Genomic DNA, 26046 nt, shown 5'->3' with positions numbered 1-26046 from the left:
TGACAGAACAGATGTACTCCAGGGAACAGGTGAATATTTGAAATTGTCTGTACTAGTCTTTGCGATATTCAGATAAAGAAACCAGAAATACAACAAAGGTAAGTGTTTTGAACATCACTGAGCCTTGTGTTACAGCATGTACCATGGAATCACTGAGCTATTTAATATTCAATGGGGAAGAGGTTTGGGGATGTTTGGCTAGCATGTAATTGGAACACACCATTTAAAAAAGCAATAAACATAAAATTAAGAAGACAAGAGAAAGGGACCCATGCTGTACAGCCCATGAATCTCATTGGCTTTATCATGAAAGTTTATTGTTTTTCATCCTAGTACAATCAGCTACCAGTTACATACAGTAAAAAACAAAAACAGCCACAAAGCAACGATGATAGAGATAGTCCGTGACATTGTACAGTGGAGAAAATATTTTCTGTCAGAATCCTCCAGCAGATCCCCACCTGCTTCCAGCAGTTAAGCTATTACTCCCACCCTCCCCAATAGTTTATTTAAAAAATTAACATCTTGCTTAGGTACAGCAAGATCCTAATACCTCTTGGGGACACTGACGAACTTTAAAAAACTAAAGCAGTAGAAACAAAACAAAAACTGAACCGTGGAAGCAAGGTGACACACAACGAAGCTCCAGGAAGCCTTGGCTTCAGATCACCTCAATGCGAACCATCTGGAAGGAAAAGAAAAGGCTGTCACGCCAGGGAAATTCAGTAGACCTTAGTATTTCAGTGCTCCACTCCTTCACAAATCTACAGAATGCATACTTCTTTTTAGAATAATGTTTTATAAATGTTGGTAGCTGGAATATACTTACTCAATATAGAAGCATTTTTAACAAAGCATGCTGTCTACTTTATCTCAAACCCTCATCAACCACACAGCAGGACTTGTATGACTATGTATCCTTACCTTAAGGAACAATGACTTCGTTTGAAAACGAAGTCTCATATATATTTGGTTCGATTGAGGGCTTTTTCAGCCAGGTGACCACTTTCATCTGTGATCTTCTCCCAATCAGTCTGTCCGACCACAAAACCTATGGCCCTTTTCCTATCTGCGTCCTTCTTTTCCTCCAGGTCTGCCCATCTCACCTAGAAAGAACACAGCATTAGGCTGGGCTTTAGGAAAAATAAATATACAAAAGGCCTTTCCCATCTCTGGGTATTTAGAGAGATAGGATAACTAACATGAAGCCAGTTTAAAAAATTAGAAATTAACTGGAAGAATTGGAGAAAGGCAAATTCTTATGTTACAGAAAGAACTCTCTAGTTAATCACCAAGTCCTCACCATTGCAGCTCCCAAACAGTTCAGCTTTCAGCTCAGTCCTGTTCCTTCTAACTCCTGTAACTCATTTACTGACCTTTGTTGTTGTTTTTTGTTTAACCTAAAGCAAGCACTAGCCTGCATTCTCACTCCCTCAATCCATTCTGCTAGAGTGCTCTCCTTAAAAGACACAGTTGTAACTCTCATCTGCTTTGAATCCTTCCCCTACAGAATAAAATCAAGCACACAGGTTCCTCTGAAGCTAGCTCTGTCTACTCTTCTGTGGCATCTCTGGGCAGTGCCTATAGAATAATGACTTTCAGCTAGAAATGGCTTCTTAAATGTCAGTGTCCCTCCTAGAGGTACTGTTATTGAGATTTACAGTCTCAATTTTTTGGCCATTTATCTTAATTATTAACAGAAAAATGTTAACACTGAAAATTTGGAGGTACGTATATTTCATCCACTGTCACTAAAAATATTTCTAAAATGAGTGAGTTCAGCAAATAAAATAAGGGATATGTTCATCTTCCGCAGTCATCAAAGAAACAAACTGAAAGTCCACTTGAGCTGCCATTTTATACCCAATTAAGCAAGAGAAACTTTTAAAAAATAAATTACATTTTAAAACCTTACCATTTTGGTAAAATCCTAACGTGGTCAATTCTACTAAATGATCTTTTCTTATAGTGGAAGTTAATCCTAGGGACCTGCCTGGTATTTGTAAAAAGCTGAGTTATAGAAATCAAGAGAGCCCAGGAAAGGAATGAACAATGAATTCTGTATTCCTTGCTACCTGTAAGATCTCCTGGTGCTCTGATGTTGATTTTGATGAGTGGTTTGGGAGTTAAACTATTTGAAATGAGGGTGTGAGGCAGGCGTGGAGTTCAAGTGGAGCCACTTTAAAGAAAAATAGAAAAAAATATTTCTCATTTGAGATTATTTGTTACCAGAACTACACCAAATTATCATTCCCAAGAAGAGTTATTTTTATTCTGTTGCCCCAACCTTAAAAGTGGAATAAGAGGTGTCAATACAAGTAGTTCCTGGGTGGAGCCGAGCACATAAAGAAGGCCATTAATCAGATCTCCCTTCCCCAACTCCTCAAGCTACGTAGACAAAGGGGGTGGGTTGGGGCAGGGGATAGGGACTATGAAGTATGTGAAAGAGCTTCGAAACCTGGAGTTCTCTGTAATGGAATCTACCATAATGAAGTTTTATTCTCTTACAATAAGTGTTCTTTCACTAGTAAAGTACTGAGGAAATTCATAAAAAAGCAATGATGTATAAAGAAATGATACACAACCTCATTCTTATGTAAAGAAATGTAAAATGAGGTACCTTTTTTCACTTATCAGATTGTGAAAAGTTTGATAACAGCACTGCAGGGACAAGTATGGAAAAATAGGCATTTACTGACTCGAGGGTGTATAAATAGATGTAACCTTTCTGGAAAACAATCTCACAATTTCTGTCAGAAATGATAAATCTCACTCTATGAGCTTGCAATTTTAGTGCTAAAAATCTAGGGCAATACTTTCAAAGAGACACCAAGACATATACTCCACAACTTTCACCATAGTATTTATAATAGCAATAATATGAAAACAGCTAAGTATCTACCAACAAGGGACTGGATAAATGACTGACTGTACAACCAAAAATGGCATGCAAGGAAACCATTTAAGAGGTACTTATAGAGAAAGATGGACAGATTCGCTGGAAAAGGCTTATGCAGATCATCTATATATATAAAAGCCAAACAACAGAACTACTAGAACAACTGGCCGCTATGATGTGCACTATGGCAGCCAACGGGCCCAATTGGGGTCCCAATCGAGCCCCCCCAACCTCCTGCGTTCCCACTTCCCCCCACCGGCCCGGCCTCCACCTGTGCACAAATTCGTGTACTGAGCCTCTATATAATATGATCCCTTTTGCTTTGTTACTTTTTTTTGAAGAATATACACAAATATCACTTTTACTGAATTTGATATCTATGTGGAAGACCTATCCAACTTAATTTCTCTGCTCCCTTTTATAACAAACCTTCTTCAAAAAAGTTTTCTAGCCTGGCCGGGTGTGGTTGATCAATGAACCATTCCCAGTCAGGGCACCTGCCCGGGATTGTGGGCTCCATCCCCGAAGGGGACATGCAGGAGGCAGCTGAGCAATGATTCTCTCTCATCACTGATGTTTCTCTCTCTCCCTCTCCTTCTCTCTTCCTCCCTGAAATCAATAAAAATATATACATATAAAAAAAAAAAGTTGTCTACATTTGCTGTCTGTACTTCTTCATTTCCTATTCCTTCTTCAATGTGCTCCAAATTGGCTTATGTCCTTCAAGTCTCAAAGAAAATTTGATTGATTATTGATCAATCATCAGTGATCTTCATGTGCCAAATTCAATGGCTATTTCTGTTCCCAATGTACCTGTCTTCTTTGTATCATTTAATGATGGACTACTCTTTACTTCTTGAAACATTTACCTCTACCTGAACTTCTAAATTTTGGAGTCCTGAGTCCTATTATCATTTCTAACTTAATTGGTCCCTCACTGAACTTACGACTTTTGACTCTCAAACTTATGGCTCTTCCAGTTTTTCTCCAATTCAGTAAATGGCACCACATACACAGAGTGCTTATGGACAGAACCAGAGAGCCACCCCTGATTCTATCCACTATTGGGCTCTCTACAGCTAATCCATTAAGAAGTCCCATTTATTCTCTTTAACACTTTTCTCTGCACCTGGCTTTTTTGCCCCATGACAAAATGGCACAAGGGGCCACGCCAAAGTCCTTTAAGGTTGACAACAAGCTAGTCACTTCTGTTCTCCATTTTTAAGTTATGTGTACATTTTGAGCCGCTAATTTGTAAAATCTGACTCATTTTTCTGACATGTAATATGATATAGAATAAACTACACTGCTATAAAAAAAAATAGCATTCAGCCCTGGCCGGTTTGGCTCAGTGGACAGAGTATCAGCCTGCGGATCCAAGGATCCCAGGTTCGATTCCTGTCAAGGGCACATGCCTGGGTTACTGGCTCAATCCAACGTGCAAGAGGCAGTCAATCAATGGTTCCCTCTCATCATTGATGTTTCTATCTCTGTCTTCCTCTCCCGTCCTCTCTGAAATCAATAAAAATATACTGAAACAAAAATAGCATTCATGCTTATAACTTTCAAAAACCGGATGCCCAAAAGGGCCCTTCATCTGTTGGCAATTAGTGACAAAGTCTCTTACCCTCTTCTTCCCAGGCTCAGAAGCACGAGTATCATAATCATCAGGGAGCTGAAGATAATCCTCCATTCTGCTGGCAATTGCCTCCCAGTCACGTTTCCTTTTAGTACCAGTTCTCAAGCCATCCAACTTGTCTGAGGGACAAACACAGAGCCGCAGCATTAAGGAAGAGTGTGAGTTTGCGCATGACACACAAACAAGGGAAAAGAAGGCTGGAACACTGTCAGAGGGCACATCCAGATTTCTGAGAGCAGCATTACTTGAAGATCCAAACTATCTTCTCAGCTGAGATAATATCAAGTTCTGTGCAATTTCCATTATTTATTTGATGTTCATACTGGTAGCCATTACATGATGTTAGTTTAAGTAACAAATACAGGCAGAGCAAGAAAGGCACTTGTCTCATGGCTTCCTTGTCCTCCACCCCACCCTCTGCCCCAACACAACACTTCAGCTTGATGTTCAAGGAAAACGCAAAGTTGGATTAAAAAAATTTTTTTTCTTCCATTCTTTTTTTCTTTAACACAATATTAATACCACCCATTTGATCTGCAATCATGTGTGATACTGTGTCATAGGAAAAGTACTACCAAAAACTTAATGAGCCAAGCTAATGTTTTAAAAAAAGTTTTAGATGAACAGTTTCTTGGGATTGTGACCTCTGTGAGAAGATTCACCATGAGTTATTGTTTCTGAGTAAGTTGACTGCACAAATCACCACTTTCTTTGGTTATACCATGTAGTACTGTTGACCATTTTGAGGCAAAGGGCTAGTCAGCCAAAGTGACCAGACCTGAATTTTCTTTCTGAATCCTCAATCTTTTTCAAGGCTCCCAAAGTGTAATCAATTAAATGATAGGGATTGCTGATTCAGAAATTATGAGATTCAAGTTTAGGTGTCTTCAAGAACAACACACGATGAAAATGTGTGGTCTTTTGTGTGTGTGATCTTTTTTATTGGTTAATACTGATTTTGATTTCTACATGTGAAATATTAAGAGTTATATATTTTAGTTACTTTGAAGCACTAAACTTTTGAATCATTTGTAGTTACATAAACACACTATTATTAAGCAGGTCAATAAAGGAAAACCTAAATACTTCAGAACACTCAATATTTACACTTCATTAGACTCCATAAAGGGTGCAGAGTGTATATAATAGAAAGCTGTTAGGTGTCAAGTTGGAGAGAACTTGATATGAAAAGTACAATGGAAGCAGTGGCAGGAGAGAGGGTGAGTTTATGCTTCAAATGTAAAAGTTTCACACACAACTAACTGAACCATACCATACAGGCTACAAAAACCAGTAAGATTCTGCATACTTGGCAAAGCTTTATTTCCTAAACGTCTCCCCCATAAAAGTAATAGTATTTAAAAAACCAGCAAGGCAAACTACAACACTTTACAAAACTCAGGAAATTTTTTTCATATTACTTTGGAAATTTTTTACATGGATGAGTTAAACAGAAATAGTCTCTTAACCTCTGTAAATCACATGTTGTACCAAATGGCTCTATCCACATGTATTTGACAGGCCGTATTATATAGGATCTTAAAGAAGTGACCCTTCGATTGTACAGGGACATAGTATTAGAAAACCAATAAAGTCCCACAAACCATAAAACTGTTCTCAGTTCAACAGTGTAGAGTATAACCAGAAGAGTAGGAAGCTCTCATACACTTTTTATTAAATGAACTCCACAGGATTTCCAAACTTAATAAGATCAACTTTGACATTAACGTACTTCAAAGGAAAGTTTCACGTATCAATACCAAGAATAAGCATGGCCAAGCAGCAATGCAGGACAGTGTGAAAACTGCAAGAACGTTTTCTCTTACACTATGTACATGACAGGCGTTACAGACCAGGCCTTCTCCATTTGCAACATGGAAGTTCAGAATATGTAGTCTAGTCTGAACACCCTTGTTTGTCATGTTTAATTTGAAATCTGATCGTGCACAACATGTTTAAAGTTTCTTTCTTGGGGTGAAGAAAGTTCATATCTCTTCCACATGGCTTCCTGGAAACCCAAACACACATGTATGGAATAAGGCGAGGGGAGAGGAATCTGGGGTGTTAGTTACAGAAGACAACTGGTGTCCAATACACTCATTACTTATGATTTTCAGAGGTTTGAGTTTCAAAAGATGAAGTTTAATATGAAGATGAAGGTTTAAATATCCAACCTGACTGGTCACAGAATTTTACCACATCTTCAAGACAGTATACATTATTATAGAGCAACAAAAAAAATTTAGATACACCTATGTATTTTCCAAATAAATGATGTTCCTCAACATTTGTTTATAGTGAACCATACAAGGGTTATGTGCTTATTCAAATCATAACTGCACTCCAATTGTGAAGAGATGAAACTTCCTGACACATAGAAGGCTAACACATAATAACTCATAAGCAGAGACAAATGACGGAGATGAGAAAAGCAAAAGGACTTGATATGCAGAAACCTAAATCATGTCATTGGAACTTAAGTAGCTTCCAGGCTAAATTCCAGCATCTGATGTGCATTAGAGTGTCTGGGTCTCAGATGCAAAGGAGTCAGGTGTGACTGAAGAGGAGACACAGTTTTCAACAACTTTATGATACTCAGGCCAGATATAGTGCAGGCCAGTTCTGAATATTTCTAAAATTATACCACTTCTAATTTGCAACACTCAAACAGAGGCTGAACTGTATGCTATACTTAATGAACACAGATCAAGAGTCTGGAATGAGATTTAACACACCTCTTGAAAGATTTTAGATGAGTATTTTCTCATTGGCTGACTCATTTGTGAATCAAAATTCCTCAGTTACAAATTCAACTTTTCTGGCTCAATGTGACACTGCTAAAGCTTAATGTTTCCATTCAGTTTTATCAAGTTACCAAGAGTAACATAAGAATGTTGGTAAAGTACTCAAAAGAAAAAATTGTACCTGGTAATCAAATTTACTGAATTTGTTATGTTAAGGAAGGCAACATAAATAGGCTAATTCTCAGACAAAGATCTTCATATTTTAGAGAAGAATCTTCTTTTCAGTTGGTTCCATGGGCCAATCTCAAAGAAGCAAGCACTCTCAAGAATGCTCACACTCAATTGGTCTTCCTCCACAGGTAGATTATGTCTCAAGATAACAAGGTGGTGCAAGAAGCAAGTCATTACATGAAACATCAATGTCACTCTTATTAAAAATAAATAAAAACTCAACTGCAAATATGTTAGAATTTATTTTCTAGATTCATTACTAGATCTTCAGTGCCTTTAATTGAAATGGTTTATTTAACAAATCCATTTCTGGAATTCACTGTGTAACATTTTGTCTTTAAAATGGACTGAATTTGTATAAAATGTATTTTCTGAGAAGCAAATGGTAGACAGGCCAGAATTTTTTCTAGAAATCAATACCAAGATCAATAACATATTTTCTTTTTCTTTTTATTGATTTCAGAGAGGAAGGGAGAGGGAGAGAGGATTAGAAACATCAATGATGAGAGTGAATAATTGATCAGCTGCCTCCTGCATCCCCCCCACTGGGGACCAAGCCTGCAACACGGGCATGTGCCCTCACCAGGAAACGAACCGGAATCGAACCCTGACCTCCCAGTTCACAGGAGCTACATGGATGGGCAACAGCATATTTTCTTGAATCATTACTAAATTCCATTTTCCTTTCTCTTTAAAAATTAGGAAGGAAAACAGAAAATAGATAGGTTCAAGTTTAAGGCCTCTGGTTACATGCTTATTTAAAATATTTATCACTTTTACAATCCTTTTGTCTCTTTATGATTTCTCTTTGCCCTCAAATATAAACACTATTTAGAGAACCAAAAAAGAGGGACATGATCTTTATAGTCTTACAGGTTATCCTAAAAACACAGAACTTCCAACATTCTTAATCTAATGTCAAAATAAGAAGATCTAAAGCATTATTATTATTATTAAAAGTTGTGATTATTATTATTTTCCTACATATTTAATAGCATTTAAACACTTATAAATGCTTTAAAAGTTTAGAAAAGGAGATAGATGGTTATTGTTAAGATTTCCCACAGAGGGAAGACTAGTGGAAGAATAAGTCAGTAACCACATACAATTTTCACATGACATACATTAGGAAAAAGTTCTAGATTTTACACAAAGTAACTATCCCAATAATACAGTAATACTACAATTTATGGAATTATCTTTTGACATAGGATCTGGTCAACATCAATTGCAAATGTCATCAGTTGGGCAAAATAAAAGGCATAGCCTATGAGATTGTATGTAAAATGGACACCCTCTTATGTCAGAAACACAATGTGCCCCAAACAATGAAGCAGCTAAATGACTCAAATTTATTCTATGATTTTATGATCTTTAGATAGTTACTTTAGATAGTTCTGCAATAATAGCATGATAACCAGGAAGAGAAACATGAAGACCGACAACCATACTTCATACATTGGTAAGGTCAATCTTCTCAAAAAGTCCTTATCACACTTTCTTATTTATTGTCATATCTTAATCCACATGTTAAATGGTTCTCTTTACGTAAGGTAAAAACAAAAACGAAGAACTCTGAAAAAATGTTTTGAAATAGTGGAGGAAAATCCAGTGGATATGCATGATTTTCTGTTGGCAGATAACCTCACACTAAGCAACTCCAATTTTTGATTTAGATAATCATTTTAACCAGTTAACCTTATAATCTAGCACTAAAGGCAAGTTGAAGGAAAATATAAGTGGAATCTTATAAAGCAGGCTCTTCAAAGACCTAAATTATATGTCTACCGCTCCCCACCTAGAAACTCTAATTTATTATACAAGGAAAATAACTGCCCTTTAATTAATTAATTTTTAAGTTTCGCTATTTATTCTTACTATTATTACTACATAAAGTGTTCACAATCTGGTTCAACATTGGGCTGCAGTTAAATACTCTTTTAGAAAAGCAGAAATTTCATCGGCACTAACATTTCTGATTAATATTAAAGAATGAATTTCAGAAGTGACAGTATTTTGTTACTACATTTATGACTTATCTCCACTTACTCTAAAAACTTTAAGTTGTATTGAAGATAGTTCCTTTAAAATGCTCTTCTTTCACTCTGTCACAAGATAAAACTATTTAAACTAGTTATGAAAGCTAGCAAAACAGACTGAGGATGTAAGGTAGGCCAAAAGCTTGGTTTAAGCAGAACTTTTGGGGAATCTGTTCTTCTTATGCAGAAAGATCTATGACCATTACCATCAGGTATTACATATAAAAACAGGAAAAAGGAAATACCCACCTAGCTTTGCCTCAGATGTGTCCATCTCCCATTTGCTTTTCGGAATGTAACCCTAAATTGTACACAGAGAGAAGCTCGAAGGGTTAGAAAGAGACACATACATGCATATCACTTTTGAACTGGAAAAGCATTAAAATTGGGAATGGATTCAGCTTCCACTCACTAGTTATAAATATATCTTTAGGGAAAACACAATCTCATTATCTTTGAAGAAACTGCATTTCCAAATTCATAAATCTGCAGTGCCCAGATTTCAGAGTAGTCACTTCAGAATAGTATCATGAAGGTGCTTAGAGGCAGCTCCAGTTCAGGACACACAACTGTAGTCTGAACAACAGCTGTATAGTAAATATGGTGAGAATGTATGGTAGTTACTGTGCTAATATTAATATCATTCAGAGTAGCAGAGGATTTCTAATACTAGCTAGGTTATTTGCTCAATTCAATTGCTATTCTCAAGTGATAGTAGGCATGAGGTCCAGAGTGTTTTTCAAGATAGTTACTTTATAGTCCAGCATAATTTTAAATATTCAAAAGAAAAGAGAAAACTTGGTATCACTGAACACAACTATGAAGTTCAACTTAATTTTTAAATGACTCCATCCATTTAGCAGTAGATCTTACAAAGGTTAATTTTACCGAATCGACTTCAGAGCATTTCTTTTTTGTAATCTGGAAGCTGATGATTATTTCTCATGTCTTCTAAAATTACATTTTCCTATTACATGAAAAACCAGAAACTTCCACAGGCAATTTACGTCTTATTTAATAAATGATGGGTTGGTTTATTTCAAACAAAGTCCCGGAAGATTTTCAAATTTCCCAATGTACCTATATAACTATGTAGTAATCCTTTCAGTTTATAACCTGGCTAGTAAATGTATGCGTTTTCCATGTAATTTACTATGATCCCCCTTTTCCTTCATTTGGACTCTGTTCTCTATTAGACCCTAACATATAGAACTTAAGTACCAGGACTTATAATAATATAGAACAGATTCAACAAAGGTGTCAGCATCATTTAAGAATCAATATATCTCTTGACTATTGGGAATGTTCAATTTCATAATATAGACTGACACACAGATAATTTCATAATATAGACTAACACACAGGTAGATTAAGTTGCAAAGTATGTTGAACATTTCACGACAGTAATATCTGTATAAGAGTTTAATAGAGCATCAATCATTCTTCCAGGAAACCTATAGGTCTTATACATTTCTAGTCTTTAAGCCAAATGACTAATTCAATTTAAACTCATTAGACAGTATTTCAGGTTTATAAATTATACCATCTTTTTCAAATACATTTTAAGAACAAACCAAGACAAAACTATGCTGAAGTGATGGTGTTAGAAGTTAATTAAGTATTGATGAAATTTGTACAAGTTATACCTCAAAAATCATCTGAAAACCTTAAGCATCATTACAATAATTATAAATTCTGAGTCACATCTAATGTATTCACTGAAGCACTAATGAAGGCAAAATATCAAACCAATGATCTCTCTTCCCCTCCCCCAAATTCTCTTAACAAGAAAAGTTTGGCTTTCACCCAGCTACAGTAATCAATAAGTACATAGTACAAAATGCAAAGTTTATTGAGAATTTCAATAAAATGGTATGAATGACATGAGATTTGCTCTTAACCCTTTGGTTAAAATTTACCAAGAATCTTTTACTCTTGGAATAAAACCCAGTAGTAGAAGATCTGGACTCTGCCTTTTTGAATGGGTTAGAGAAGTTTTATAACAGAGATAAGCAAAATAAGTATATTAGAATCTTTTACTCTTGGAATAAAACCCAATAGTAGAAGATCTGAAATCTGCATTTTTGAGTGGGCTAAGAGAAGTTTTATAACAAAGATAAGCAAAACAAATATATTAATTTCTCCCTGCTGGAACCACACCTTGTTCTTACTTAAAACATCTTCTCACTTAAAATGTTAAGCCACTTGGAAATAAAAGAGATAGTCCAGCAGGGTAGAGTCCTAAGGCTTCCTTGCCAGCTTTCTGATATAAAAAAATGTAGTGTTACAGTAAAATAAATGTTTTATTTTTAAAAATTAAAAGTTCTACATTTTGACCTATACTTAAGCTAAACAGATGTTATGAACCAAATCCTGAACTGAATCTCCACAAAAGAAAAATGGACCCTCAGAAAGCTAACATTATAGACTTCTCACACAATCACTTACTAGTACACACGCTGCAAGTAGCTATGAGGTCAACAGCCATATTCCAGAACAGCGTGGACCTTTAAGTGAGTTTCCTGCCTACATTTTAGCTCATATATGCCAAAATACAACTAAATTAAGAAAAATAATTTATTTAAAGAAGAGAAAAACTGAGACTCAAATGCCATTAACTTTAAAGCTTATTTTTTAATCCACATATGAAATCTAGAAACGTAGAGGCACCATCTCTATATAAACACAGTTTCTATCCAGAGTCCCCTATATCAGACACGGGTTTAATAGGACCACTCCTTAAAGAGCCTGTATTCTCTGGGAGGTAGGAATAACGGTTCTTGCTTTGTATATTTTCAGAAGAATATGAGAAGCAGTTTTAGCAAGGGCTGAAATATTAAGTAAACAAAATAATACTTTGAATTTAAAAAGCAACACTATTCCAAGGCATCACTAATCTCTGTACCTCATTTACCAAACACAGAAAAGTAACATAACTATATAGGTCACATATTCATGATGACAGAGTAAGGCAAACATCTCTAAGACGTATGATCAAAAGCATTTACAGGAGATACACAGTAACTTTGAACTCACACTATGTAAGTCTCTAATCAGCCTAAGCAAATGCATTGCCTACACAGTCAAATGATTTTCCCCATCACTTAACAGCATAAAATGCAGAAGAACAAATCCAGCAGTCTATGGCAACCCTCTGCCTCCTCCTTCAATAAGTTTTCTGCCTCAGTTGACAGAAACTCAATTTGGAGATCTTATAGCAAAGAAGAGAAAATTATGCATATGGGGTAGTCTGTACCAGATATCTGCTGAAGTGCAAGAATACCCTTTGATCTGTAATTGATTTTCTTAAAATGTATACTCCCCTAAAGCCACCCACAAATAGACGAATGAATACAAGGTAAGTTTCTTAGTATTCTTAAAATTTTCTTGTAATAACACAGTAGAGGGTTCTTTTGAGCAGGAGAAAAAAAATATCCAGAAGTTTCCTTGAAGATGATTATGGAAACTTCTACCACTAAGGTGCACATCAACAGTAATAATCTGACCATTAATCTGAATTTAAACACCTAAGAATTTTAATAAAAAGACACTTTGTTCAAAGTGGTTGGTCTGTCTCCTACCAGTTCGTTTTCCTCTTCTTCTGCATCTTTCTTTTCTTCCTTCTGTTCTTCGATATTTGCATCAAAATCTTCCATCTCTACCTACACCACCCCAATAATCATAATAAAAAAAAGACTGAGTTAACATTTAAGAAAATGTTGATTCCCTCATTGAGATCTGAAATGAACACAGTTGCCCAGAGAGAGACAGCAGACTCACTGTTACATACTAATTAATTTTTAATACCCTAAACTTCAAAATACACTGATAAAAGGCAATAATATTCCTGCCTTTAATTTTTCTGGGATATCTATCTTTACAATTTCCTAAGGAGTATAATGATCTGTCCTACCTACGTTGATAATTATCTAATTTGAATGCCTATGAATTACTAAAATTTCCTTTAAGAACCTTTAGCAAGCATTTTTCTAATCAAGTAAAACATGTATATGATCCAAATTTAAAAATGTAAAAAAGGTTATAGTGAACAGTAAAATGACAGTAGCTTGGTCCAGAATGGTAGCAATGCAAACAGAGAGGTATTTATAGGGTGAAATCTGAATATGAACTCTATATGAGGTGACTCAGACTTCTAGTTTTGTAAGAGAATGCCCTTGCTCTTGGGATACCTACTGAAATATTGAGGGGTGAATGGTTATGAGATCTGCAGCTTCACTCTCAAATGGTTCCACAATAAAAGGTTAATATGCAAATTAACCTTTTCAGGGGGAATAACTGAACAACTGGTCACTATGACGTGCGCTGACCACCAGGGGGCACACGCAGAACACAGCAGGCAACGGCAGCAGGCGGGAGAGCGCAGAACATGGCGGGCATAAGCCGTGGCAGGATGGTGGAGGTGAGTGGGGGCACCAGACCAAGGTGCGGTGCTGGTGGCTGTCATCGGGGCGAGCCTCTGGTGGTTACTCAAAATTCTTTGCTCCCATGCGCCGCAGTCCTTCTTGGCGCTTGCACCTGCTCCCAGCGCTGGCCCCACTTGCACCCACTACCAGCGTCAGAGCTGCCACTCACACCCACTGCTGGCACCTAGTGCCGGCACCGATCACCGGGCGCCAGCACCGATAGCTCGGTGCCTTCAGCAGGTGCGAGCAACAGCTGCCAGCCCTGATCGCCCCTCAGGGCTTCTCCACCTCCCGCTGCTCCTGAGGGGCGATCGGGGCTGGCAGCCACCTCTCGTACCCACTGCTGGCGACAGCCCAACTCACACCCGTTGCTGGCGCCAGCCCCAATCGCTCCACACCATCAGCAGGTACAAGCAGGGCTGGTGCCAGCAGTGTGTGGGAGCAGGAGTGGGGTTGCTGGCAGACAGGGGACCAGGGGCCACAGTGGGAGGGGCCGGGCAGGGGCATGGAGGATGGGCCAAGACCTGCCCCGGTGCCCACCGCAGCCTCGTGGCCCCCTACTAGTAATAATAATGAGGAGGAGAGGGAGAATATTATCTATATAGAGAAAAATGTGGCCAAATATTAATAACTGATGAATCTCAATCATAGTTGTACAGGTGCTCTTATATTATTTGTGCAACTTTTCTATAGTTTAAATCTTTTTCAAAGTAAAAAGGGTAAGGAAAAGGTCATTTTGCACTGCCTTTGAGGCAAAAGACCCTTACCTCTTCAATAGCAGCATCTTGCAACAAAGAACGAATGTCCAGACGCATCATATGACGAGGTGCAGTTTCCCAGTGATCAGCCATCTATTGAGAGATTCAGAGGATCAAGTTATCTCTGTAAACTATTCAAAGAAAGACCAAGGGAGCATCCAAGACAAATTAACTAATGTTGTGAAGTCTAACAGGCTAGCTCCAGGCAGAGCTAGGCCATCTTTTTCACTCAGTGGTTCTCAACCTTCCTAATGCCGCGACCCTTTAATACAGTTCCTCATGTTGTGGTGACCCCCAACCATAAAATTGTTTTTGTTGCTACTTCATAACTGTAATTTTGCTACTGTTATGAATTGTAATGTAAATATCTGATATGCAGGATGTATTTTCATTGTTCGCGACCCACAGGTTGAGAATCGCTCAAAAGGATAAGAAACATTTACTAAAGCAGATAGAAAAGATATTTTAAAAGTAAAGGGGATAAACAAGAAATTCCAGACATCAGAGATGAGACAGCCTAAATGAAGTTTAAAAAAATCACCTTGTTTATTTCTTTAAGCTTTCTTCCATGAATATTTCTCTTGCCACAAGTCTGGTTATCGGCACTCATTTCAGCCAAATACACCTAAGAAAGAATGAATAACTGTTAGGCAAACAAATACAGCACTTATATTATAACACAAAGTACTCAAAAATTATTTTAAGTCTTTACCTCAAATCCCTTGGTTTTTGCTGCACTCCAAAACTGGTCAAAATGTCTAACTCTGTCATTGATGGCATCCAGGATGATGAAAGGGAAAAAGCCATCATCAAGAGTCTTTTTGAAAGTTTTGAACATGCTGGTGCGATAGGTCTCCTCCATCTCAGCTTCATATTCATATTCCATTACCTAAGATCCCCCAAAAGAGATATGGAGTTAGCAAAAGCAAAGAATCATTCTACACCTCTTCTTTGGTCAGCATCTGGATAGAGATAGATTTATAGTCATTACTTCATACCAGAGTACTAAAGTTTGTGTTAAAAAAACAGAGAACTCTTTCTTTTCTCCCAAAAAGCCATATTTCTCCTTTCATTGTTAATGAATTAGGATGTAACCATACCTTCTTTTTCACTTTCTTTCCAGAATCTGGATCTTTTTCTTCTTTTTCCACTTCAGTGATGAAGTAATCATCCAGGCTTAGAACTCTGGGTGCAGGTCCTCCAAATTCTACCTCCTTATCCTAAGAACCAGATAGTTCAGAAAGTTAGAGAATTTATGAAATAAATTAATGAATGTTTACACTAAAGTTCCTTCTTGTGGCTAAATAATATGCAATCTTTTGGTGGTTTCAAATCACACAGAAGCAAAAATATTTGTCTAAGCATATCAAAATTTATACGGGACAGCCTCTACCATATGAGCCAACAAAAATGGATCAAATGGGCAATTCTGTATTGATAAACACTGCCTGGTAAAAAGACAAGCAGCTAACAAAAGCAACTGACTCTTTGGCTTTTCCATACTCACTCGAATAAGTTTTGCAACATGTGTCTTTCCACTGCCTGGCAATCCTCTCATTATAACAACAATCTGAAACACGATAAAAAAAAAAGAATCACTCAGAGAAGATTTTTTTTACAATAAAATCTTACAGTTAACAATGATCTGTATCATTCTCCATGACAGACCACATGATACGCCATGAAACAAATGTTAATAAATTTTAAAGAATAGAATATAAACTACTATGACTACAATGGAATAACAAAGAACAAGAAGAAAAATAAAAAAATACTTTGAGATAAATAAAAATGAAGGCAGCATACCAAAACTTATGAGATGTAGCTAAAGCTGTGCTCATAAGGAAATTTATAAAGAAGAAAAATCTCAAATAATAACCTAACCTTTTACCTTAAAACACTGTAAAAAGAAGAACAAACTAAACCTAAAGCAACCAGATGGAATGAAATAATAAACATTAGGGCAGAAGTTAATAAAATGGAGAACAGAAAAACAGTAAAAGCTGGTTCTTTGAAAATATCAAAAAAATTGACACACTTTTAGCTAGAGTGACAAAGAAAAAAGAGAGAAGACTCAAATTATTAGAATCAGAAATGAAAGAGGAGACATGACTGCCAACCTTATAGAAATAAAAAAAGGATTATAAAGGATTACTATGAAAAATGATAGGCCAACAAATTAGATCATGAAATGGACAAATCTTTAGAAAGACACAGACTATTGAAACTGACTCAAGAAATAATTAGAATAGAACTAGGACAAGAGATTGAATTTGGTATCAAAAACTACCCACAAAGAGCACCTGTTGGGTGGCTAAGTTGATTGGACTGTCATCCCGTACAACAAAGAGTTGGAGGTTCGATTCCTAATCAGGACACATACCTAGGTTGCAGGTTCAATCGCCAATTGGGTGAGTACAGAGGCAACTGATTGATGTTTCTTTCACAGTGATGTTTCCCTCTATCTCTCTCACTCTCCCTTTCTCTCTCTAAAACATATCCTCGGGTGAGGATTAAAAAACTATCCACAAGGAAAAGCTCAGGCCCAGAAGACTATAGTACATTATTGAATTCTAACATTTAAAGAAGAATTAATACCAACACTTCACAAACTCTTCCCAAAAATAGAAGAGGAAGGAACAATTCTGAACTCATTTTATGAGGCCATTTCAAATCAAGCAGATAACCTGGAAACCAAAACCAAATACATCACAAGAAAATCACAGATATCTTTTATGAATATAGATGCAAAAATCCTCAATATAATACTAGCAAACTGAATCCAAAAACATATAAAAAGCATTACACACCAAGTGAATTTATCTCAGGGATGTAAATTAATATCTGAAAAGCAATTAATGTAATATATATAAATATAATAAAAAACAAAAATACACACAATACAGTAAAATAAAAAATCTACTTATATAAAAACCATGGGTGGTGTTAGTCACATACAGAGGAACAGCGACCAAGCGGAAGGAAGTCAGTCCTACAGGGGTCTTGGCAACGGCTGCGTCCTCCCCCCAGCTGTTTCCCTGAGCTGTTTCCTGTAAGGGCGGAGTTTGAGGCAGGAACCTGCCCTGGGAGAGTAGAGGCAGATCTTTCTAAAGTGTGCCCCAGCACGGGGTGAACCTGAGTGGGGCAGCTGAAAGGCTTAGAAAAGACAGACAAGAGAATGAAAGCCGGGTCTCAGTGGGACGCTGCTTCTCTGAGAGACGGCAACCACACCCACAGCCATGCCTTTAGTTTATAGCAGATGCTACGAGGCAAAGTAAGGGCGTGACCAAGATGTTTACAAACATCCTCCTGGATTTCAATCCTACTCAACTACAAGCACCTGAACTCTATCAAGCCCACATCACTCAGGCACGTGGGGCCACCTGTTCTGTCCATAGGTTCAAGCTTACAACTACAGCTGTTGGCTATAATTGTGCTGGGAGGGCCCTGCCCTCCAAGCTGGGACTTGCACGTGGCAATGAGAGGACTGTGCCCTCTCATTAGTCCAAGGCTTGAACCTATCCAAAACACTGTAGCGGCTCCCCACAATAAAGTTTTAATTCTGTTTCTTTGTTACTAATGTTGTAGCACCATCCCATAACAAAGAAACAAAGGAAAATTTCCCCATCGAATTTCTTAATAGTATTACTCCTTCGGGAATGCCGTGTCATAAATTAAAATTGAAAGTGGGTGCAATCATCATGCTATTGAGAAATCTCAATAGTAAATGGGGTCTTTGTAATGGTACCAGATTTATTATCAAAATATTACGACCTAACATTATCGAAGCTGAGTATTAACAGGATCTGCAGAGGGAGAGGCTGTTCTGATTCCAAGAATTAATTTGTCCCCATCTGACACTGGCCTCTCATTTAAATTGATTCGACAACGGTTTCCCGTGATGCCAGCATTTGTGATGACTATTAATAAATCACAAGGACAAACTGTAGACAGAGTAGGCATGTTCCTACCTGAACCCGTTTTTGCACATGGTCAGTTATATGTTGCTTTCTCTCGAATTTGAAGAGCATGTGATGTTACAGTTAAAGTTCTAAGTACTTCATCACAAGGGAAATTAGTCAAGCACTCTGAAAGTGTTTTCACTCTTAATGTGGTGTACAGGGAGATATTAGAATAAGTTTAATCACTTTATCAGTCATTGTTTGCATCACTGTTGTTTTTACATCATGTTTTTGTTGTTTTCATATCATGTTTTTGTCGTTCTTATATCATGCCTCTGTTGTTATATCCTTTTGTTACTATGTATTTATTAATAAATTTATATATTATTTTCATATACACTTTACTAATTTCCTTTCATCTATCACACTTCTATTATAGAGAAAGGGCAAATAGCAATATTAAAATATCTCTGCTAATTCCCTTTTTTAAAAAAATATATTTCATTGATTTTTTACAGAGAGGAAGGGAGAGGGATAGAGAGCTAGAAACATTGATGAGAGATCAGCTGCCTCCTGCACACTCCCCACTGGGGATGTGCCCGCAACCAAGGTACATGCCCTTGACCAGAATCAAACCTGGGACCCTTGAGTCCGCAGGCCAATGCTCTATCCACTGAGCCAAACCGGTTAGGGCAATTAATTCCCTTTTAATGTGCACGAATTTCATGCACCGGGCTACTAGTAATATAATAAAAAAACAAAGCCTTGACACAGAAAAAGCGTTCAACAAAATCCAACATCCTTTCAAAATAAAAAACATTCAACTAACTATAAATGGAAGGGAACCTTCTCAACCTGATAATGAGCACCTACTGAAATCTTAATGGTGAAAGACTGAAAGTTTGCTAAGGTCAGGAATAAAATAAGGATATCCACTCTCACACATCTACTAGCCCGAGCAACTAGGCAAGAAAAAGAAATAAAATGTATCCAGGTTAGAAAGAAAGAAGTAAAACCACCTCTATCTGCAGATGCCATGATCTTGTGTATACAATATTCTAATAAATCCACTAAAAATCTATTAGAGCTAATAAATGAGTTTAGCAATGTTTCAGGATATAAGATCAATATGCAAAAATCAACTGAATTTCTATACAACTGAACAGTCCAAAAATGGAATTAAGCCTACTATATCCATAACATTAAATGTGAATAAATTAAACAATCCAATTAAAAGGCAGAAATTGTCAGACTGCATAAATAAACATGATCAATCCAACTATATGTTGTCTGTAGAAGACATACTTTAGATTCAAAGACACAAATAGAAAGAAAATATAAGGATGGAAATAGATATATCATGCAAACAGCAACCACAGAAAATATAGATGCAAAATATACTAATAATAGATGAAATAAATTTTAAATGACTTATATACATATACATCAAAATATCTGATGAAAATGTCCAGTGCCAGTTTATTAAAATGAAATGTAATTATTATGCAATATAAGATAAATTTAAAATGTATACATTTGGAGTTCACTAGGAAAATTTGCCAAGCAATTAAGTTCTAACTTCTGAGATTCTATATAAGGTAGGTAATTTTTTAGATTATATGATAGATTGGAGATGGTAAGATGCCTTGAATCTCATATTATTAGTATGTCACAGAAAAGTAGAGAAATTCTATTCAGGATATTAAATTTGAAAGATCTCTTGTCAGCTGTTGATTTGCAAGAAAACTAGTCAACTACATAGGACTCACTCTCTCAGGTCTGCTCTCTCGGCCAGGGGGTTTCAAAATATCATCCACATTCTTAGATTCAGGCTTCTTCTCTACCCGTGGAGCTGGAGGTGGCTGGTGGCTTAGTGAAGGAGCTGGCAGTGGCATTCGCTCCTCTGGGTAAGTTCTTCGTTCTCCTAGAATTTCAGCAGTTGAACAAAATTACTACTTGTGTAGTAATTATTTAAAATTTTAACTCTTTCCACTCATCCTAAGGTAATATAATTCATAGTGACCTGGGAACCAAAGCCACCTTTAACCTTAATTAGAAAATTTTTAAGTAATGAAAATCAAGAAAATGAAAAGATTTAGGTATGATTTCAGGCAAATGAATGTTTTGAGAAATACTCAATTCATCCTTATTTGTACTAAATTTAGGAAAAAAGTTAAGCAACAGGACATAAAAGAATAATATATTCTTACTGGATGGTCCCAAGTATGACTTTAGAGTTTGTCTGTAACTTCTGCTTTACAGTTTTAAGAACAAGAGTCACCAGCTTAGAAAAGTTTGTTCTTATAAATAGGTATACATTTCTAGTTTAAGTGGAATTTATAGCAGTGAAAAATTAAAAGCAACCTAAATGTCTAACAATAAGTCTTATATTTTATCCACTCAGTAGAATGTCAAGAGCCATTATATAATAGATTTATATGTGGAAAAAATGTATAAAATGATCAATAGGAATAAGCACAATAAAGAAACTGTATTTATATTTTGATTATAACTTCATTAATATGTATGTGAAGACAGAATGAGAGGAAAACATACAAAACTATAATAGCTGTGATTTGATGGGTGGTGGAATTATAAAGGGTTTTGTTTCTATTTTCCAAACTTTTAATAATATAAAACAAGCAATTTGTTTTAATTACATTGCTATTTTTATGATAATGCTGCCATGCCTTAGAAACCTGAGTGCATTTTACTCTGTAAATTTAAACCCATAGCTACAATGGTTATTGGCATTCTCAACATCTTTATATATAGTTAATAAGGCACTGCTCTACCTCCAAACATGGATGGTCCCTCATAGGCTGGTCGGTCAGACTTTCGGTCATAGGATGGTCTATCAAATCCCCCTCTTCTGGATGAAGAATGGTCTTTTTTGTCTCGATATGACTGAGTCCTAGGAGGTGTAACAGGAAGTGGTTTGGTAAGTAAAAAGGAATTGGAAATCTCTGTATCATAATGCAACACCATTACCTGCCCAATTTTCTCTAAAAGTAGTTATTACACATAGTCAATATTTATATTTTTATTTTGCTTTTCCATTTAGATCTCCCTGCATAAACACATCTAAAGAGCTCAGAAATTGCAAAAATAAATTGTTTGTCTATTAAGTAAGTAATGGCTACACCTTTATTGATAATACTATTTCCTTCCCTTTCTGGCTTTCTCCTTCACCCATTTCATTTTCTAGAATTTAAGCTAGCAAAACTTAAGCATCTAGTTTCCTGAAAATTGGTCCAGAACTACTCTTTCCTCTCCAAATTATACATAAGAAAGAATATGTCATTTACTAAATTTCCTTTAGACACACTAACTTTTACTAAACTCAAGTACATGGTAAGTACCTGGCCAAGTTATTTTTCATAGCATACCTATCATCTCGAGGTCGGCGTTCTCTGTCAAATCTATCCCGGTCATAGTCAATAACACCACGATCCCGGTCTCGGTCTCGATGTGTCTCTCGTTCCCTTTTGAAATCTCGATGATCTGCCATGACATTGCTCTGACGATCAAAATAAGGCTCACGGTCTCTGTCTCTATCGTAACGATCACGTTGGCCTGCATGCTCTACAAAAATAATCAGTACAAAATAAGAACAATACCCTTTTTTCTAAAAGGCAAAAAAATACAAATCTAACTTTAGAACTAGTAGAAACTGTTGTCCTAATTTCAACTTATAAATCTTTTAACTATATTAAAAAGAGGCCCAAATAATCTTACCAAAGGGAAAAAACATGTGATAATTAGGTCCTAAAAGTTTTTTAAAAATACTGATCTCTCTAGGACTCCTACCTGTCTCAAAAGTTGATCTTTCCGGTAATGGATCTGGGCGCAGAGTTATTCTTTCTCCATAGGGTATCTGTTCAACTTTGTTAGTGGACATATCTGGTAAACAAAATCAGGGATAAAATACTATATGAGTGAAGCTTAAGAAAGGCAAAGCTGAAGCTAATAATTCCTTTAGAATCCCAAATACAAACTTAACCACTATCACTCACCTCGGCCATGGCCATAGTCAACAGTCTGTTGTACTGGTGGTGGTTTGGACATTGGTGGCATACCCATAGGCATTGGGCCAGGAGGGGGAATGGAAGGGTGAACAGGTGGGGGTGGTAACAATGGAGCAGATGGAATAGTTACAGTTTCTGGTTTAAATTCTGAATTCAGTCCTTGTTCCTCATTTGTATCCCAGAGGCCATAGAAAGAATCTTCATCCCAGCGTTCCTGTTCCACCGCTGAAGTGTGTGGCTTTATCACTGGAGGAGGAGGTGGTGGAGGAGGAGGTGGTGGTAGTGGTGGTGGTATTGGGATAGGCGGCCTGGTCAAAGGAACAGATGATCTTACTGGTGGAGCAGAGGGTCTTATAATTGAACCTGGTGGTTTACCCATAGGAGGGGGTGGTCTATATGATCCTGGAGGCTGGAAAACAGAGTAAATAGCTTTAGTGGATGAGAATACTACCATGTTTTTGCACATCAAATTTGGTTTTCAATCCATAAAAGAAAAATTTAATAAGCTGCACTCATTTAAAAGTCAAAACTTTTATGCTTTAAAATACACCATTAGGGAGAAAAAACAATTGGCCCTTGAGGAACACAGGTGTGAACTGTGTGGATCCACTTATGCACAAATTTTTCCCCCCAATAAATATCTACACTGTTTGTTTGTTTGTTTATTTATTTATTTATTGTTTAAGGTATTACAAATAATAGTACATGTCTCCTTTTCCCCCCCCCCATTGACCTTCCCCCAGCCTCCCCTACCCCCAGCACTTGCCCTCATCACCCCCCTCCCCCCAGTATCTTGCGTCTATTGGTTGTGCATGCATACAAGTCCTTCGGTTGATCTTTTACCCCACCCCCGACCCCTCCCCTACCTTCCCCTTGTAGTTTGAGAGTCTGTTCGATGCTTCTTTGCCTCTATTTTTGTTCAACGGTTTATAATGTTCTTTATATTCCATAAATGAGTGAGATCATGATTTATCTTTCACTGATTGGCTTATTTCACTTATAATAATGCTCTCCAGTTCCATCCATGCTGTTGCAAATGGTAAGAATTCCTTTTTTACAGCAGCGTAGTATTCCATTGTGTAGATGTACCACAGTTTTCTAATCCATTCATATGCAGATGGACATTAGGATGTTTCCAAATCTTAGCTATTGTAAATTGTGCTGCTATGAACATAGGTGTGCACATATCCTTTCTGATTGGTGTTTCTGTTTTCTTGGGACATATTCCTAGAAGTGGTATTACTGGGTCAAATGGGAGTTCCATTTTTAATTTTTTGAGGAAACACCATACTGTTTTCCATAGTGGCTGCACCAGTCTGCATTCCCACCAGCAGTGAAGGAGGGTTCCTTTTTCTCCGCATCCTCACCAGCACTTGTCGTTTGTTGATTTGTTGATGACAGCCATTCTGACAAGTGTGAGATGGTACCTCATTGTTGTTTTGATTTGCATCTCTCAGATGATTAGTGACTTTGAGCATGTTTTTATATGTCTTTTGGCTTTCTGAATGTCCTCTTTCAAAAAGTGTCTATTTAGGTCCTTTGCCCATTTTTTGATTGGATTGTTTATCTTCCTTTGTTAAGTTGTATGAGTTCCGTGTAAATTTTGGAGATTAACCCCTTTTTGGAGATAACATTGGCAAATATGATCTCCCATGCAGTGGGCTTTCTTGTTTTGTTGATGTTTCTTTAGCTGTGCAGAAGCTTTTTATTTTGAGTCCCATTTGTTTATTTTCTCTTTAGTTTCCACTGCCCTAGGAGCTGTATCGGTGAAGATCTTGCTACGACAAATGTCTGCTATTTTGCTGCCTATGGCTTCTTCTAAGATTTTTATGTTTAAGTCCTTTATCCATTTTGAGTTTGTTTTTGTGTGTGGTGTAAGTTGGTGGTCTAATTTCATTTTTTTTGCAAGTATCTGTCCAGTTTTCCTCTACACTGTTTTTGATTTGCTTGGCTAGGAGTCCACAGGTTGTGTGTGTGTGTGCACGCACTAATCCATGCCATTTATTATAGGGGACTTGAGTATCTGCAGATTTTAGTATCAACGGGGCGGGGGGGTGGTGTCCTGGAACCAATCCTCCCAAGCCCTCGAAGATACCAAAAGACAACTTAAGTTTTTGGGGATTTAAAAGTTATATTCAAATTTTCAACTGCAAGAGGGGAGGTGTGTGTGTGTGCGGTGTCCCTAACCTCCATGCAGTTCAATGGTCAATTGCACATGCAAAATCACATATCTGATAAAGGACTTGTATTCAGAATATAAAAACTAACTTAGTAAGACAAATAATTTTAAAAATGGAAAAATATTAAATAGATATTTCCCCAAAGAAAATATATGAATGGCCTATAAACACATTAAAAGATAATATTATTATTCATTAGGGAAATGCAAATTTAAGTCACAATGAGATACTATTTCATACCCAGTAGAATGGCTATAATTGATAACAAAGATAATAATAACAAACGATGGCAAGGATGTAGAAAATAAGAATCCTCTTAGATAGCTAGTGGGAATGTAATAGGGTGCAGCCACTTTGGGAAATGTTTTAACATCTTCTCAAAAAGTTAAACATAAATATACCATAAACTCAGCAATTTCATTCCTAGGTATCTATCCAAGAAAAACATGTCCACCCAAAGACCTGCACACAAATATTCATAGGATTATTCAATAACCCAAATGTCCATCAACTGGTGAATGGATAAACACAACATGGTATATATCCACACTATATATTATTACTTGGTAATAAAAAGAAGTACTGATTTATGCTACAACATGTATGAATTTTAAAAACATTAGCTAACAAGCCAGTTACAAAAGATCGAGTCTGGTCAAGGGAATGTACCTGGTTGCAGGCTCAATCCCCAATGTGGGAGGCAACCGATTGATGTATCTCTCTCAAATTGATGTTTCTTTGTGTCTCTCCCTCTCCCTTCCTCTCTCTAAAAATCCATGAAAAAATATATTCGGGTGAGGATTAACAACAACAAAAAAAAAAGAAAAAGAAAATGCCTATGTAGGACAAAGCTATTATGTCTGTAGTACAGCTATCCAGACATGTTTTAAATATGTTAGGAACTCCTGGGACCATTGTCTACAAATAAAACAAAAAGTGGGTGTTTTTTTTCATACTATATAGTGAAAGCACTAGATATATTTATAGAAAACAAAACACCCTTATAGTATTTATATGAGAAAGGATTAATATCTATATTATATTAAGGATGATATAAATTGGTAAGAAAGCCTTAAGAATCAAACAGGTGAATTGGTAAAGAACAAAAATAGAACGTTTACAAGAAAAAATATAGTGAACAAATATGGAAAAATATTTGTTCACTAATTATCAAAATGCATATTAAAATATTTTATTAAAAC

General features: G+C 36.6%; 1 protein-coding gene across 5 annotated transcripts in view; it reads right to left on the bottom strand.

Moving 5' to 3' along the window:
• Positions 1 to 272: 272 nt before the first annotated feature.
• The window catches only part of YLPM1 (YLP motif containing 1), a 65014-nt gene continuing 39240 nt past the window's right edge, over positions 273 to 26046 (bottom strand). For 3 of the 5 annotated variants that reach the window (XM_036313103.1, XM_036313137.1, XM_036313127.1), the window contains 15 exons: positions 22653 to 23073; positions 22447 to 22539; positions 22026 to 22221; positions 21432 to 21550; positions 20406 to 20560; positions 16242 to 16304; positions 15835 to 15954; positions 15447 to 15623; positions 15276 to 15359; positions 14744 to 14827; positions 13134 to 13214; positions 9802 to 9853; positions 4527 to 4657; positions 925 to 1106; positions 273 to 685 (listed from right to left, as the gene is read on the bottom strand). In XM_036313103.1, the coding sequence (XP_036168996.1) occupies positions 960 to 1106; positions 4527 to 4657; positions 9802 to 9853; positions 13134 to 13214; positions 14744 to 14827; positions 15276 to 15359; positions 15447 to 15623; positions 15835 to 15954; positions 16242 to 16304; positions 20406 to 20560; positions 21432 to 21550; positions 22026 to 22221; positions 22447 to 22539; positions 22653 to 23073 (1923 nt within the window). In that variant the 3' untranslated portion in view covers positions 273 to 685; positions 925 to 959. Of the gene's footprint in view, positions 686 to 924; positions 1107 to 4526; positions 4658 to 9801; positions 9854 to 13133; positions 13215 to 14743; positions 14828 to 15275; positions 15360 to 15446; positions 15624 to 15834; positions 15955 to 16241; positions 16305 to 20405; positions 20561 to 21431; positions 21551 to 22025; positions 22222 to 22446; positions 22540 to 22652; positions 23074 to 26046 lie in introns of those variants that run through there. The other 2 variants (XM_036313113.1, XR_004968215.1) reach the window with 2 other exon arrangements.

The sequence above is a fragment of the Myotis myotis genome, unplaced genomic scaffold (genome assembly GCF_014108235.1).
Source record: "Myotis myotis isolate mMyoMyo1 unplaced genomic scaffold, mMyoMyo1.p scaffold_m19_p_1, whole genome shotgun sequence".
NCBI classification, from domain to species: domain Eukaryota; kingdom Metazoa; phylum Chordata; class Mammalia; order Chiroptera; family Vespertilionidae; genus Myotis; species Myotis myotis.
This window is presented reverse-complemented; position numbering and strand designations above follow the sequence as displayed.